Genomic DNA, 15,144 nt, shown 5'->3' with positions numbered 1-15,144 from the left:
TAAAACATATGTACAAATGAATATTACATTTTGTTCATAATGAATATTTAAAAAAATTCATACACACTGTAAGAACCTCATTTTCCATTCTCTCGGCCATCTCTCTACACCAACCTCTTCCTTCTCTCTTCCATTCTCTTCTCTGAACCGGTTGATCTCTGATTAGGTGGTGGAAGACAGGTTAGTGAAGAAAGTCTTCCAAAGAAAAAGGAAGAAGAAGAAGATGCGTGTAAATATGACATGATTTTGGTGTGAGATATGTGATATGTATGTTGACCCAGAATTGTCTCCTTGTTTGAGCGGTGGGAACTGCCTTGATAAGCTCACTAGATGAGTGGTGGGAGTTGCCCTGATAAGCTCTTGAGTGGTGGGAGTTGCCCTGATAAGCTCTTTGAGCAGTGGGAACTGCCCTGATAAACTTTTGAGTGGTGGGAGTTACCCTGATAAGCTCTTTGAGCAGTGGGAACTGCCCTGATAAACTTTTGAGTGGTGGGAGTTGCCCTGATAAGCTCTTTGAGCGGTGGGAACTGCCCTGATAAACTCTTGAGTGGTGGGAGTTGTCCTGATAAGCTCTCTGAGCAGTGGGAACTGCCCTGATAAACTCTTGAGTGGTGGGAGTTGCCCTGATAAGCTCTCTGAGCAATGGGAACTGCCCTGATAAACTTTTGAGTGGTGGGAGTTGCCCTGATAAGCTCTTTGAGCGGTGGAACTGCCCTGATAAGCTCACTAGAGTAGTGGTGGGAGTTGTCCTGATAAGCTCTTTGAGCAGTGGGAACTGCCCTGATAAGTTCATTATACGAGTTGTGGGAGGCAACTTTACACATCAGAGACGATGTACATCAACCTTAACAATCTCTTTTATAGAGTGATGGGAATGACGTTGAGCCTGGACCTCAAAGTAATTCTGATTGAAAGATAATAATCTTTTGGATGAAACAGTGACTGTGTTCATAACTCAATTTTCGAGGACGAAAATTTTTGTAGAGGAGGAGAATGTAAGAACCTCATTTTCCATTCTCTCGGCCATCTCTCTACACCAACCTCTTCCTTCTCTCTTCCATTCTCTTCTCTGAACCGGTTGATCTCTGATTAGGTGGTGGAAGACAGGTTAGTGAAGAAAGTCTTCCAAAGAAAAAGGAAGAAGAAGAAGATGCTGGATGAAAGGCCTGGAGTAGATGACAGAGAAGTGGAAAACAAAGGAAATCAAATGCTTCAAGAGGTGAGCATTCATCCTCGTTTGTAGCGAGCGTTCGTCCTCGTTTGTAGCGAGCGTTCGTCCTCGTTTGTAGCGAGCGTTCGTCCTCGTTTGTAGCGAGCGTTCGTCCTCGTTTGTAGTGAGCGTTCGTCTTCGTTTGTTAGCGAGCGTTCGTCTTCGTTTGTAGCGAGCGTTCGTCTTCGTTTGTTAGCGAACGTTCGTCCTTGTTTGTGAGCGAGCGACCATCCTCATTTGTATGTGAGCGTTCGTCCTTGTTGTTAGTAAGCGTTCGTCCTAGTTTGTTTAATATAATAAAATAATGTTTGATCACGGACGTCACCTGTTTGATCACGGACGTCACAACTGTTTGATCACGGGAGAGTGTCACTAAATGAGTAAAAAAAAAAGAGAAAGGGAGAAAGGAAAAAGGAGAAAGGGAACCAGGGAAGATGGGGGAACTCCACTGGAAAAGGATCGGAGGGAGAACCTGTGGTGGAAGATGAAGTTAGTGAAGGAAGTCTTCAAGAGGTAAGGGAAGCTAGATTACTTTCTTAAGATTTATTATGTGTTAGGTGTATGGGTTGAATTATGCATGGTTTGGTTGTTTGGAAACTGTGTTGTGCTGTTTGGAATTGATTTGGATGAGTTTGGATTGCTGTAATTGATCAATTGGAAGTGATTTATGTATGAAATATGGTATGTCTTTGGTTGGAGAGAAATTGGGAGTTGGGTGGTCCGTTAGGTCACTTTGAGAGGAAGTGAGGTAGTGAAATTGGGTATTTGTGGCCTAAAACGAAATTGGGTTGTTGGGACAGTCTTAGCTGCTGTATTGTGACTTGTTTGAGTCACTGAATGGATCAAAATAGGTGCAAAGTAGTAGAATTGGTTTTGGGTATTTAAGTTGGAGAAATTGGTGGTTTAGAGTTGAATTTGTGTCTTAATCACTTTAGAATAGAAGTAGGAATGTTTATAATCATTTAGGTAAGCCCAATTAAGTATAAAACAATAATTAAGGGTGTTAGAAGTTGATAAAAATGGTTGAAAATGGTCAAGGGGAAGTTCTGGCTTCATTCTGCAGAATTTTGCAGAACGCCAAAAAACTGACCGTTCGTCCATGTCTAATTTGGATGATAGGTCATGTGCTGACTGAATTGACCGTTCGGTCAGATGTTGGTCTGGCGTTAAGTCACTTAACGTTCGTCCATATTAATGCTCGATCATTTGTAGCATTCGGTATTGATGGTGTTCGGCCTTCTGGTTAGCGTTCGGTGTTTGTTGAACTAAATCGCGTTCCGTCATAGCGGGTGGACTGGATATCGTTCGGTTTTAGTGGATGATATTGATATCGTTTGGCCAAGAGTGTAGCGTTCGGCCTATCTCGTAATGTTAAGACTTACTAACGCTCGTAATCGTTATGTACTAGCGTTCGTCCAAATAGTGTTCGTCTTGAGCTTATAGCGTTCGACAAGGACCATCAGCGTTCGGCAAGGACCATCAGCGTTCGGCCAGGACTATTAGCGTTCGGTCAAGTTCTGTAGCGTCCAGCCAAGCTCAATGACGTTCGGCTAAGTTCAATAGGGTCCGGCTAGATCCGTAACGTTCGTCCCCTTTGATAGTCCTTTAAACCGTTCGTCCTGTTCTTTGGAGAAGTGAGTAAACGTTTGGTATTTTCCAGTGAGGGAGTTTTAATATTGCTCTTTATGTGGTGATTTTTTCTTGATGTTTCTATTTATTCCAGTATGCTAATTTCATTACTTATTCTATGTTGCTTTAAGGGTGTATGTATGCGTTATAATGTTGGTATTAAAGTGAAAGAGTATGTGTTCAAAGTGATGGAAAGTGTGTGGTTTTACAAGTATGATTGTGATATCATGATTTTTGTATATCTAGCTTACCCTTGCTTGTGTGTTTGTGGTTGCTTGGGTATGCTTTTCTTTTGCGATGATCATCCACTTGGATGGGAGCAGATGGCGAGGAGGTTCGTTTGGAGGCAGCTTTGGAAGAAGATAACGATGTTGCTGTTTAGTTCTCATAGGACTTTCTGAGTTATTCCCTGTATCTTGGAATACCTTTCCTTTCAAGTTTCCAACTTAAACCCTGATCGCGTTTAAGTTTTAAATTTTGACTCTTTTAGGATGATTGTAATCCTAATTACTCTTAACTACTTTCTTATATTATGTATGATGACGTCTTTATTATATATGCATGACGTATATAATTTGGGACGTTACACTAATGGTATCAGAGCAGTTCATTCCTTAGGAATCCTGTAGATTATGAGTTTTACACGTTTCAGTAGTGTGCTCTAGTCGTGTCTTTCTAATATAGTAAATAATTTTATGCTAATGGTTGCTATCGTTGGACAGAACCATGGCACCCATGTGGAATTAATGAACTGGTGGTTTTTACCCCAGCATCAGGACAAATCCCGACCAGTTCAGTCTGTGTTGGATGCTCAATTATCGTCGCCGGATGCAAGTTCATGGTGAACTTGATCTCTTTACCTTTTCAAGGCCTGGATGTCATTCTGGGAATGGATTGGTTGACTGTCAACCATATTCTTCTTGATTGTGGTCGAAAGAAGTTGGTGTTTCCAGACTCAGATGGTTTGGAGCTGATCTCGACCAAGGAAGTCTTGAAGGATGTTAGGGATGGAGCCATGTGTTTTGTGATGATAGCTTAGGAGAAATTGTGATATTTAAGTGTATTCAAATTAGGGTGTTTCAAATTCAGTCGTGATGCTTGAATGAATATATTGTTTGGCGCGGTTAGTGGTATAATTCGTGTAGATACTTTAAAGAATATAATTTTATGTGTTCTTGTTTCGTAATTGGAATATTACAAATATGTGTTTGCATAAGAGTATGAAAATGGGAGCTATTCTCAAAGAAATTTAAATTTCATTATTGAAAATGAATAAGACAATGGCGTATGATATGACAAATATCATATATTTCAATAACTCAGGTCTATAAGGTCATGGGGATTACATAGTTTTCCGAATCTCATAGTTATAACCAGATACCTTAATCTTCGTGTGAAAATGGTACCACATGCGTTAAGCAAACATATCTTATAAAAAAAAATCATTAAAGAGCAAAGCAGATAAATATTACATTGCATAATTAAAATAAAATGTTCAAGTGTCGGCCACAAGTGACCGTTAAGAGTACAGACCATAAAAATATATTACATAAATAAAATAGTCCCCTTAGGGAGACTACTGATCGGCGAACGGCAATCTCAAAGAAAGCTCTGTGGAGGGAGCTTGGGTGCGAAACGACATGGGTTGAGTAACTTTCTCTTCTTCTTTACGTATAGCGGGAATGGGAAAGAGATCTAGGAGTCTCGGAGCCTGTGGAATTACCCATGAAGGATCTGTGGTAGTGCAAAAATAATAGTAGTCAGAGACAACAAAAAAAAAAGGAAGAAGAGGAAAAGAAAGAAAGTTTACCATACATAAACGGCGGAAGGAGGGAATATGAAGATCCAGAGGTACCAGGGACGCCTTGGTGTCAGCCTCGATTCTTCACCCGATTTCCATGGTTTTGAAACCAACAATAGACGCTGTATTCTCCGACTTCCCCGTACTCCTGGAGTCGTCCTGTAATCTCGCGAACTTGATCTCGATTAGGGTTGACGATTCCATAGTTGAAGATGTTCAACAAGATGCTAACTTGTTCCGGGGTGGACCGCCATCGTTTATGAACTGTCTTGGCTTCGATATCCATTTTCTAAGTTTTTGTTCATAAAGAAAGTAAAAGTAAAAAGATTTATTACAGTGAAGTCAGGTTCCAATTTAAGTCAAGTTTTCCATTTTTGCTTCTTCTCTTTTTAGTTCAATTTTTATCGTCCTCTTTTTGAAGTCTCAATGTCCAAAAATAGATCTGTTTCACGGTCCTTGCAAATGTTCCTAAACGGATCTACATCCAAGTTTGTTCGTGTCCATTTTGTGCATACAAATAAAGTGTTCTTTCTAAGTTTCATTTTATGGGGTACGTGGCGTTGTTCTACCCAATTGTCTCTGCCATACCTTCAAACGAAGGGAGATTAACGTCTGGTTTCCAGCCGATATACCCCTTATCTTTGTTAAGACAGTGTGTTGTGATTTGTTTAGTTATTAAAAAGGAAATTAGAAGAAGAAGAAGAAGAAAGCAAATAAAGGAACAGAAGTAAAATAACAAGCAGAAAGCAAATAAGAGAGCAGAATATAAATTGCGATTAATAAAAGCTCAGAAAAGAAAAGTGCATGAAAGGAAGCAGAAAGAAGAAAGGAAAGAAAAGAAGCAAGAAGTAAAGAAGAAGGAGAAGTTGGGTAAAGGAAAGGAAAAGATAAGAGAAAAGAAGTACTTACTCGAGGCGGAGCAAAGCCCTGGAACATGAAGTTGAAGCTTGGCGGAAAGGTTTCCGATCTCGTGTTCAAGCTCTCCGATCTCCAACACTCAGGCGTTCAGATCCCACAAGCTCTCACACTCAGAACTCTCGATGCTCAGATCTCACTCACACCCAAAGGATCGCTCGAAAGCTCTATCACTCAGAAGATCTCACACTCTCTCTCACACGCTCCAAATCGCAACGTCTCAAAGTGTCGCCCAACGCGGTTCGCTCCTCCTTTTATAGCCAAAAATCTCACTATGCCCATAGTTCCGGTCATGCATACCGGAGGCTTCAATAGTATCGGTTAAAAAAAAATAGTAGTATGCGATTTTTACTACATTTTGGGAGTACGAAATATTCAAATTAGAGAGGATCTCTTACTATATGAGTGCGTGTAAATATGACATGATTTTGGTGTGAGATATGTGATATGTATGTTGACCCAGAATTGTCTCCTTGTTTGAGCGGTGGGAACGAAATAATATCAATAATGCATGATAATAATTTAAAGTATCCACTAAAAAAAAGTAATAGTACAGCAAGAACAAAGTTAGAGAAAAGAAAATGAGTGTACAGAGTCTTCAAGCAAAGTTGACCGATTTCAAAAAATAAAATTATAACATTTTAATAATTTTGTCTTAACAATCCTCAAATTCCTGATAAAGTAAATTCTTTTACAGAAGATAAGATCTTGTTACTTATTTATAACACACTAGAAAACAATCAAAGAGTCGCATGATATAGATGCTCTTGTTGATTTAAGAACAAAATTTTAGATAAGTTTAATTTAGTATAATTGTGATTATTATTTTCTAAGTGACTATGCTTTTATTTTAACCCTTTTTTATCTAATCTTTTTTCTATATTAATATTTTCTAAACTAAAATAACTATTTATAAAAAACAAGTATCTACAAAATAAATAAAAATTGTCTTTTATTGTAAAAATTATTTATATTTACTTTTATAATTATAATTTTATAATATCATAATATATTTGAATTTTTCAAATTAGTAAAAAAAACAATCATTTAAATTATTTTTATTTTTGTTCTAAGTATGAAAAATTTTGTTATTGGATTAAAGGGAGCTTCTTCTTATACATTCATGTTTTCTTCATGACCCTCAACTTTTCTTATCCTTCCCATTTTGTCTCTTTAAATTATGTAAATTGAATTTTGAAATTCAATATTGTTCTTCAATAACATTAACCTGATTTGGTAAACCGAGGTATTAGTGAATCGAAATATAAAATTTAGTGTTTGTTTTTTGGTGGTGTAATCATTGGACTTTAGAATCAATTGTGTATTTGGAAAAGGTAATTGGATTGTAAAATTTAGTGACCAATACCATATATAGAGATACACATTGGATTCTAAATTTTGGTGACTACATCACCAACAAACACATACTTGATTCTATATTTCGATCCACTAATACCTTCTACCACAAAAATCCTGTTAACAATACCATATTTAGAAAATAATATCAGATTTCAAAATTTTGTTAACATTAAATGAATATTAAATTATGTATTCCGGTTAACAATAATTTGTATGTTAATGAACAAAAATAATTTCAAAATCTGAAACACTTTCAAGTAACACGAATTCCAAATACCAGGCCAAGAAAAGAAGAACAAAGAAGATAAACAAATTCTGAAACAACTTGTGTAATTTTTATATGTTTGCAACATCATTTACTAATAAGGTTATAAAAGTATGTCTAAAGGCATATGCATGTTTAGTGAGTTATATTTTTTTTTAATTTTTGTAAAAACAATATGTTTGTATTTTGGATTCCACAGTTAATACAAAGTTATATATATACATATATATATATATATATATATATATATATATATATATGTAAATTGTTTGTATCGTGGATCAATTTTACAAATACGTTTAATTTATTGAATTGTCTTATGTGAATATCAATCAAAAATTTATGTATTGGTTTCTAGCGATTGTATTTTTGTGTTTTTAGATTAAAATGGAATTGTGTAAATGGAGAAAAAAGTAGTGTGAAGTAGAATGGTGAAGATGAAGATGATTAAAGTGAAAGTTGTTAGAAATATAAAGAGAAAAAAATATATATGCATGAAAATATAAATTGATAAAATAAATGAATGAAAGTTAGAAAAATTATTGACCCAGTTTGAAATTAAGTGAATAGGTTGTTTCTAAATTATTTTAAAACTTAAAAGAAATATTTATAATTACAATTTGCATGGTATCTATTCTTATGGGAGTAAACTCTATTGCTGTCAAAATGAGTTGTAATTCGCGAGCTAACGTGTCTCACCACGGGTTTGAGCCGGGTTGGATTTGAAAAAAATGTAATTTTCTTATGCGGTGTCAAAATGAGTTGTAACCCGCGAGCCAACCCAGCTTATCAAGAGTTTGAGCCAGATTGAATTTGAAAAAAATGTAATTTTTTTATGCGAAGTAGTTTTCAATCCGGCTCACTTAGAACTCGGCTCACCGGGTTAAACCTGTAGTGAGCCGGGTTGGCTCACCAACCCACATAATTTTATTTATTTATTTATTATTTTGTGTTTCAATATTATTAGTTAGCAATTATTTTATTACATTGTAGATGGTAATAAAAAAGAAATGTTTGAAGAGAGAAAAATATTATAGATTTATCTGTTTAAGACTCTAATATTATAAATGGAAGTGATAGAAAAATTATCAATATTAAAATTTTAATTATTCGCTTTTTGTACATATTTTGAGATTTGTATGATATTTTTTTAATTGTCTTTAGAATTTAACATTAGTAACGTTTATTTAGATTTAAAATAAAAAATTATAATTTTTTTATTTAAAAAAAAAAGTGAATTAAGTCGTTTAACCCGTAACTCAAATAAACTATATATTGTAAACTATATATTAGGGTTGCGACAGCCGATCTCACAGGATTTTGGAAGAAAGATCAATGGCAATTTCTTCTGGTAGAATACTCCTTGATGAACTCATACTGGAAATTCTGTCATGGCTTCCTGTGACGAGTCTCATGCGATTCAGGTGCGTTTCAAAGACATGGAAATTTCTTATATCCGATCCTTACTTGGTGAAATTGCACCTTGAAAGGTCTTTCAGAAACCCACAAATCCTCTTACTGACGACACAGAAATTCAAGAGTCAATGTTTCTCTGCTCGTTTATGCTATCTACCTTGTTTAATCCAAAAGCCTGCACGCTCTTCTTGTGGTCGTATCTTGCGATGCCCCAAACCCTATAAATATTTATTGGGTTCTTGCAATGGTTTGCTTTCTCTACATCACTCTCTTTCCACAAAGGAGTATGTAGAGCACTGGGTCTGCTTTTGGAACCCTGCCACCAAAATTTGCTCCAAACCTTCACCAAGACTGCGTCTCGGCACTGATGTTCGCCATGATATGAATTTTGGGTTTGGGTACGATGATAGGAGGGAAGTTACAAGGTGGTAGCAATGGTTGTGAAATTTCGTACACATCAAACGAGTGTGTGGGTTTACTCCATGAGTGACGTATGTTGGAGACGTTCTTTAATGACCTATCCGATGACTTTTTTCACTCTTGACAGTAATGGATACTCTCTGAATGGCACTGTTAACTGGATAGGAGCTTCTTTGGGAGAATCGAGAACTAAGAAGCTACAAATATTTTCCTATGATCTAAATAACGATACTTTCAGATGTTTGTCGGTGCCTGAATTCGTCCCCATAGATTTTGCTTTTCTTTCTATGGGAGTTTTCAATGGTTGTCTTTGTGTTTCTTTAGAGAAAGGGAAGACAGTCTTTGTTGTATTGGCATTGAAGGACGTTCGAGACGAAAGATCTTGGAGTCGATTGGTGAGTGTAAGTTATGAAACTCTGAATATCTCTCCTTATTACTATAAGGTGCGGAATTTGTGCATGTGGGGTGATCTTCTGTTTGTCGCATATTCAAATGGGGGTGCTTCCAATATCATTATCTCTAATTTGAAGGAGAATAAAGTAGAACGTACTCAAACTTACTACAAGAAATTTCTCTATTACATCTTCTCGTGTCACTATGTTCCAAGCTTGATTTTGCCTATTTGAGACATTTATTTATGTTAAATTAAGGTAGTGGTTTCAGAACTTTTTCAAAGGTATGGACATAATTTTGGTATTTCCTTAGTTTGATTTGTTCCATGATTGTTTCACTATTAATAAAATTTCGTTTCTGCATTGATTTTGGCTGAAAAAAATTAAACTTATGTACATTGTCAAAATTGTTTCCAGTGAGCTAGAATTTTCTAATCCAAGGTTCAAAATTGTCATGGTGTTTCTGTCTTATTTGTGTAAATGGAGAAGAAAAGGAGTGAAAGTAGAATGGTGAAGTTGATAATGAAGATTATTAAAGTGAAAGTGCTTGAGAAACCAGATATGTAATTTATCTTTTGATTTTATCTAACCGATGTCTTTCTTATTGCATTTCTTGAATTCTAAATCATTTTTTAATTTCCACTATGTTGACTTTATTTTAATTTCCTATATATGTAACGCTTATTTTCTTAACTTTGTCCTTAATATCTTCATCTTTTGATGCAGATACTTGCCTTATTCTTTTTACGTATTTATTCCTCTATCTTTTGATGTCCTTATAACAAAAATGTTATGTTATGGATATTATGTTTAAGATGATATTATTTAAAAATGTATTTCAACCTTAAATAAATATGTTGATATGGTCAATCATCATTGTATTATTTTTTTAAAAAATTTTGTTTGACAATATGTTTCAACACCAATCCGTTAAGATAATATATTGTTAAAATTTATCAGTGTTATCTATTTTGGAGATTAAAGTTCTACTATAATTTTATTCTTAAAGAAAATTAAAAAATTTGAAAGAAAAAAAAATTCAAATTATCTCTTATCTTAAATCATAAATTGTATGAAACTACAGCAAGAACAAAGTTAGGGAAAAGAAAATGAGTGTGCAACAGAGTCTTCAAGCAAAGTTGACCGATTTCAAGAAATACAATTATAACATTTTAATAATTTTGTCTCAACAATCTTCAAAAGTTGATTGTAACTCATTTAGAACACACTACAATACAGTCAAAGCCCTCAGAATAATTGTGATTATTATTTCACTATAAGAAAATTCTTAAATAATAATCAATTTTAATAACTAAAAATATCTTTAGAGATTAACTTAAAAATTAATTTTTCAATTAAAGATTAATTCTTTTGATAATCAAAATTTTAATAATTAATGATAATAATTAATTAGAAACTAATTTATAATAAAAACTACTTTAACTATAAATTTAAATAGTTATTATAATATTTTGAAACTATTTTAATTATTAATAATTTTTAGTTTATAAATTTATCATTATAGTCATTAATTATTTTTTATCAATAAAATTAGTTATTATTTAAGAATTTTCTTTATAAATAAAATTTTTCCACAATTGAAAACTTTGACTCAAATTTTCAGTAATTTTCTAAAACTCCACTAATGTAGAATTTATCTCTACCAGGTGTATGGTTAAGAAGAGTGGGTGAGTTGATATATTCAGTAATTTAGGCATAAAATCTTTTCGTATAAATTCTTTTTATAGTAATATAAAACGAGATTAAAGATTCATTAAATATGATAAAAGGGCTTCTAATAACCTAAAGGATATATTTCCAATTTTATAGTATAATTAGATGTCAAAATTATGAAAAAAAAACTTTTTTGTTGAATGTGTTAATTAGTTTTTTTTTTACATTAATTAAATTTCAAATAAAATGAAATAAAAAGGTTAAAATTTCTAATTTATTCAATTTCTAAGTGTAAAAGTTGGCATGTTCTTAACTAGTAAATTAAGTTGAGCAAACTAAAAAAAAAAAGGAAGATGTAAGCTTTTCAATTATGGTGACTATATTTTTACCTTAAAAAGAAAATGACGATTATCATTAATACTAAGTCACGCATTTTCGCTTTGACTACGGGTTTTGAGGAATTCTTCGTTACCTTTTCTATAGCAATAGAAGGAGTGATGTTTTAAAAAAAAATAAAAAATTAAAATAAACTTTAATTCAATTTCTGTATAAAAACACTTAGAATAAGTAATATTTTTTTAAATTAAAATAATTTATTTGCCAATTTTATTTTCTAAGTGACTATGTTTTTATTTTAACCCGTTTTTTATCTAATCTTTTTTGTATATTAATATTTTTTAAAACTAAAATAACTATTTATAATAAAACATTATCTACAAAATAAATAAAAATTGTCATTTATGGTAAAAATTATTTATATTTACTTTTATAATTATAATTTTATAATATCATAATATATTTGAATTTTTCAAATTAATAAAAAAAATCAACCATTTAAATTATTTTTATTTTTGAAATTTGATATTGTTCTGTAATAATATTAACTTGATTTGGTAAATCGAGGTATCAGTGAATATAAATAAAAAATTTATTGTTTGTTTTTTTGGTGTAGTCGTTGAATTTTAGAACCAATTATGTATTCGAAAAAGGTAATTGGAGTGTAAAATTCACTTGGCATTATCATATTATCATATATAAAGATACACATTAGATTTTAAATTTTGGTGACTACATCACTAACAAACACACACTTGATTCTATATGTTTCGGTTCACTAATATAGAGGTGTGTTTTCAGGTTTGGGGGGAGGGGAGAAAATAGTTGATTAGTGGGAGGTTCCTGGACCCTCGAAGTGCAAGTGGTGTGTCTGTAAAAGAATTTCTGAAACTTCTATACGCAATTCTCAGTTCCTTTGTTTGAGTTTCTGATCTAGTTTCTATAAGACATCATCAAATGTAATTGTATATTTTTAAAAGATTAAGCAATCTGAAGATTCTTTATCACACGAAGACTGAGATTTTCATTAATAAAAGAGATTGTAGTACATCACATTTCTTAACTTGACTAAAAACTCAGAAGCACAACAATAAACAAACTCAAACATTACAAAGAAAACAAACACAACATATAGGAAACGCTCAACTGTAGAAAATGAATAATTTTACTTAATAGGAGCTGAGCAATTTGCAGCTCTAGATTTTGAAAAAGTTCAACCTTCTTTTGTTGTCCTCTGAGCTTCAGCAAGAGACTTGAGCCTTGAAAGCAAGAGTTTCCCAAAAGAACAATATTCACCTTGATTTTCTTCCCTGACATTTTTCATTGGAACATCAAGTGCAGGACCATAGTCCTCAAAAGCCCAACCATTGTCATATTTTTCCATACTCATTTTATGAAAGGTGCATCGTTGATGCAACTAGTACCACTTAACTTTTGTGATGTTTCTCCATCCAAGAAGCCGTCAAAATGCTCAAGATCTTCAGAGATAAACATAGCATAAGGAAACTTATAATCTGGAAATCCTTTTGCCTTAAGCATGATGCCACAGATAACACAAGACTAATTTTCCCTAATTTTCCTCTTAAGTGCATAATGAAAAATCAAATTAACTTCGTTTAAAAGATCATGATTGCTCCCTCTTGGTTTAAGATGCCAAGCTATAATGAAAGTCAATATTTTGTCATCAACTTCCAGCATCAAAACCTTTGAACCTTGAATTAGGATCTCTAAAGCAAGATTTACAAACCTTCAGCTTGTTAAAACCTGCAATAGTTGAAATACTTTTTTCACAAACATCTGAGTCCGTTTAGATAAACCAGCAGTAGCACCTCAAATTGAGTCCTCAAAAATAATGTCCACACCTTTTACTTTGGACTTAAGTATAATTCCATAAATTGTCATATTAGTATAAAAGACCTGACACGATCAGGATAATACTTATCATCTAATGCAAGAAATAGAGACTATTTGTAGTCTTATTTTCTATATGGAGATCTTTTACTTGACTAGTGTAGACAACAAACTCTCTATTGTGAAAAAACTTGATTTCACCTCTTCTTGTTGTTTTCATGCAATCTACAATACAATTTATATTTCTACAATTTTGTCTCTTGTACTCAAATCAGACAAAAACGGCTAACTCATGAACTACCTAGACTCCAATGGCTAATACATTTAAGTTTATATCAAACCCAACAACTAGGTCCCTCAATTTTTTCCTTACTTTCATTGAGAAGGGTTTTCCACATAAAAATTGTTACTATTCTTCTTCTTTTCTATTCTTATTTTTATTTCCACATAGTGCCTATTTTTCATTTGCAGAGGAGGGAATACCATATGTTAATCCCTCAACAGTATATGTGTGTTGTCCTTATGTTTTGTATTTTAGGCTCTAGCTTTTTAGGAATGTCTGTTTCCTAGTTAAGTCTGGTGTTTATGCTTCATGATATCAATCATAATATATTGACAAAGTAAGATTTTTTTACATTGTCATTCAATCACAAATTGTTATAGGATAAGTTTGTTAACTTTTGCAATTACTATTTACAAGTTCATATTTACCATCTTTTCTAATAGTGTACAATGATTAAACTCTGGACTAAAAGTGAAAACTAACTAAACCAAGTTAATTCTGAGAGTGACAAATTTGAATTGAAAATGTTGAGGGAATAAAAATAGATGAAAATGACCTGGATTGACATTTTGTGTTACTTATTATGATCCAGGTTAGAGAGTGGGTTGATAGCATTTCCAGAGATTGGAGGTTCAAGAGAATAATCCCTGCTCACTTTGCTGGTCCAATAAGTGCAAGCAGGTCTGATTTTAGGGCTGCATTTGCATTTCTGGATGAGTTTCTGGTGGAAAGCAATGCTGCATGGCCTTCACTGTCCCTTCTCTTCTCATCAATCATGGGAAAAGCAGCCAGCTATTTTCCTCCAGATGACATGAGGACCCTTTCATCCCTTGACCAGTTTTTGGTGTCTGTTGGAGCTGTGAAGAAAACTGTTTCAGGAAGGAAAAGGTGAGAGTGAAAGAGAGAGAGAGAGAGGTGCATCACAACTTGTTAACTTTGCAAATGTAAAATTAGTATAATTTTGTTGCAGGGGGAGTTTGATCCTTAAAGATGTAAATGTTGTTTGACATTGATTGATTATACAAATAGAGAAGATAATTTGCATGAAAAAAGATCTGAGAGATATGTGAAAGGTTATTTAGAGTTAGTAACTTAAATTGAGTTGGAAATCCCACATTTCTTAAAAATATTAGGTACATTGAGTAAGGGGAACCATATATAGCTTGAAAAATCTCCAAGTTTGGTGTCTTGATATTTTAGTTTGAATGAGGTATTTTAATTTTTTTGAGTTTGTTCATAAACATAAGGTTGTGCATTTTATTTTAGAAAATTGTTGTAATGTAATGTAAAAATATGGTTAGGTTACAGTGATGTTAAAGAACAAATGGAATCCACATTCAAAACAAAGTATTATGAGAAAAATAATTACATAATTGAAAATGACCATGAGCTTGATGAATGAATCTGTAAGTTACACAAAATTGAGTGTTCTTAACCTTTTTCACAATTTATAAATTTTGATTATATAAAGATTGGTTGAGATTATGAAAATGTGAAGGATGGAGACTGTGTAACAAATTTTCAAGTTAGAGGGTGTGATGTTAGTGTTTCTTTTTATAATAACAATAATAATTTATAGATTGGATGATAATT

General features: G+C 33.1%; 1 protein-coding gene across 1 annotated transcript; it reads left to right on the top strand.

Annotated features, from left to right (window-relative positions):
- Positions 1 to 8,514: 8,514 nt before the first annotated feature.
- Positions 8,515 to 14,558, top strand: LOC108323615 (F-box/kelch-repeat protein At3g23880-like). Its single transcript, XM_052874538.1, has 4 exons — positions 8,515 to 9,020; positions 9,143 to 9,410; positions 14,144 to 14,439; positions 14,522 to 14,558. Exons 1-4 carry the CDS (start codon positions 8,515 to 8,517, stop codon positions 14,556 to 14,558), a joined length of 1,107 nt encoding a protein of 368 aa, XP_052730498.1.
- The last annotated feature ends 586 nt before the right edge of the window (positions 14,559 to 15,144 follow it).

This window comes from Vigna angularis, chromosome 3 (assembly GCF_016808095.1).
Source record: "Vigna angularis cultivar LongXiaoDou No.4 chromosome 3, ASM1680809v1, whole genome shotgun sequence".
Lineage (NCBI taxonomy): Eukaryota > Viridiplantae > Streptophyta > Magnoliopsida > Fabales > Fabaceae > Vigna > Vigna angularis.
The sequence above is the reverse complement of the archived record's forward strand: the minus strand, read 5'-3'. Positions and strand labels throughout refer to the sequence as shown.

What these genes read in the sequence shown, in the direction of transcription:
- LOC108323615 (XM_052874538.1), top strand. Translation starts at nt 8,515, where the DNA reads ATGGCAATTTCTTCTGGTAGAATACTCCTTGATGAACTCATACTGGAA. An exon ending in GATAGGAGGGAAGTTACAAG is followed by an intron (nt 9,021 to 9,142) that starts GTGGTAGCAATG and finishes CACTCTTGACAG; the next exon opens with TAATGGATACTCTCTGAATG. An exon ending in AAAGATCTTGGAGTCGATTG is followed by an intron (nt 9,411 to 14,143) that starts GTGAGTGTAAGT and finishes ATTATGATCCAG; the next exon opens with GTTAGAGAGTGGGTTGATAG.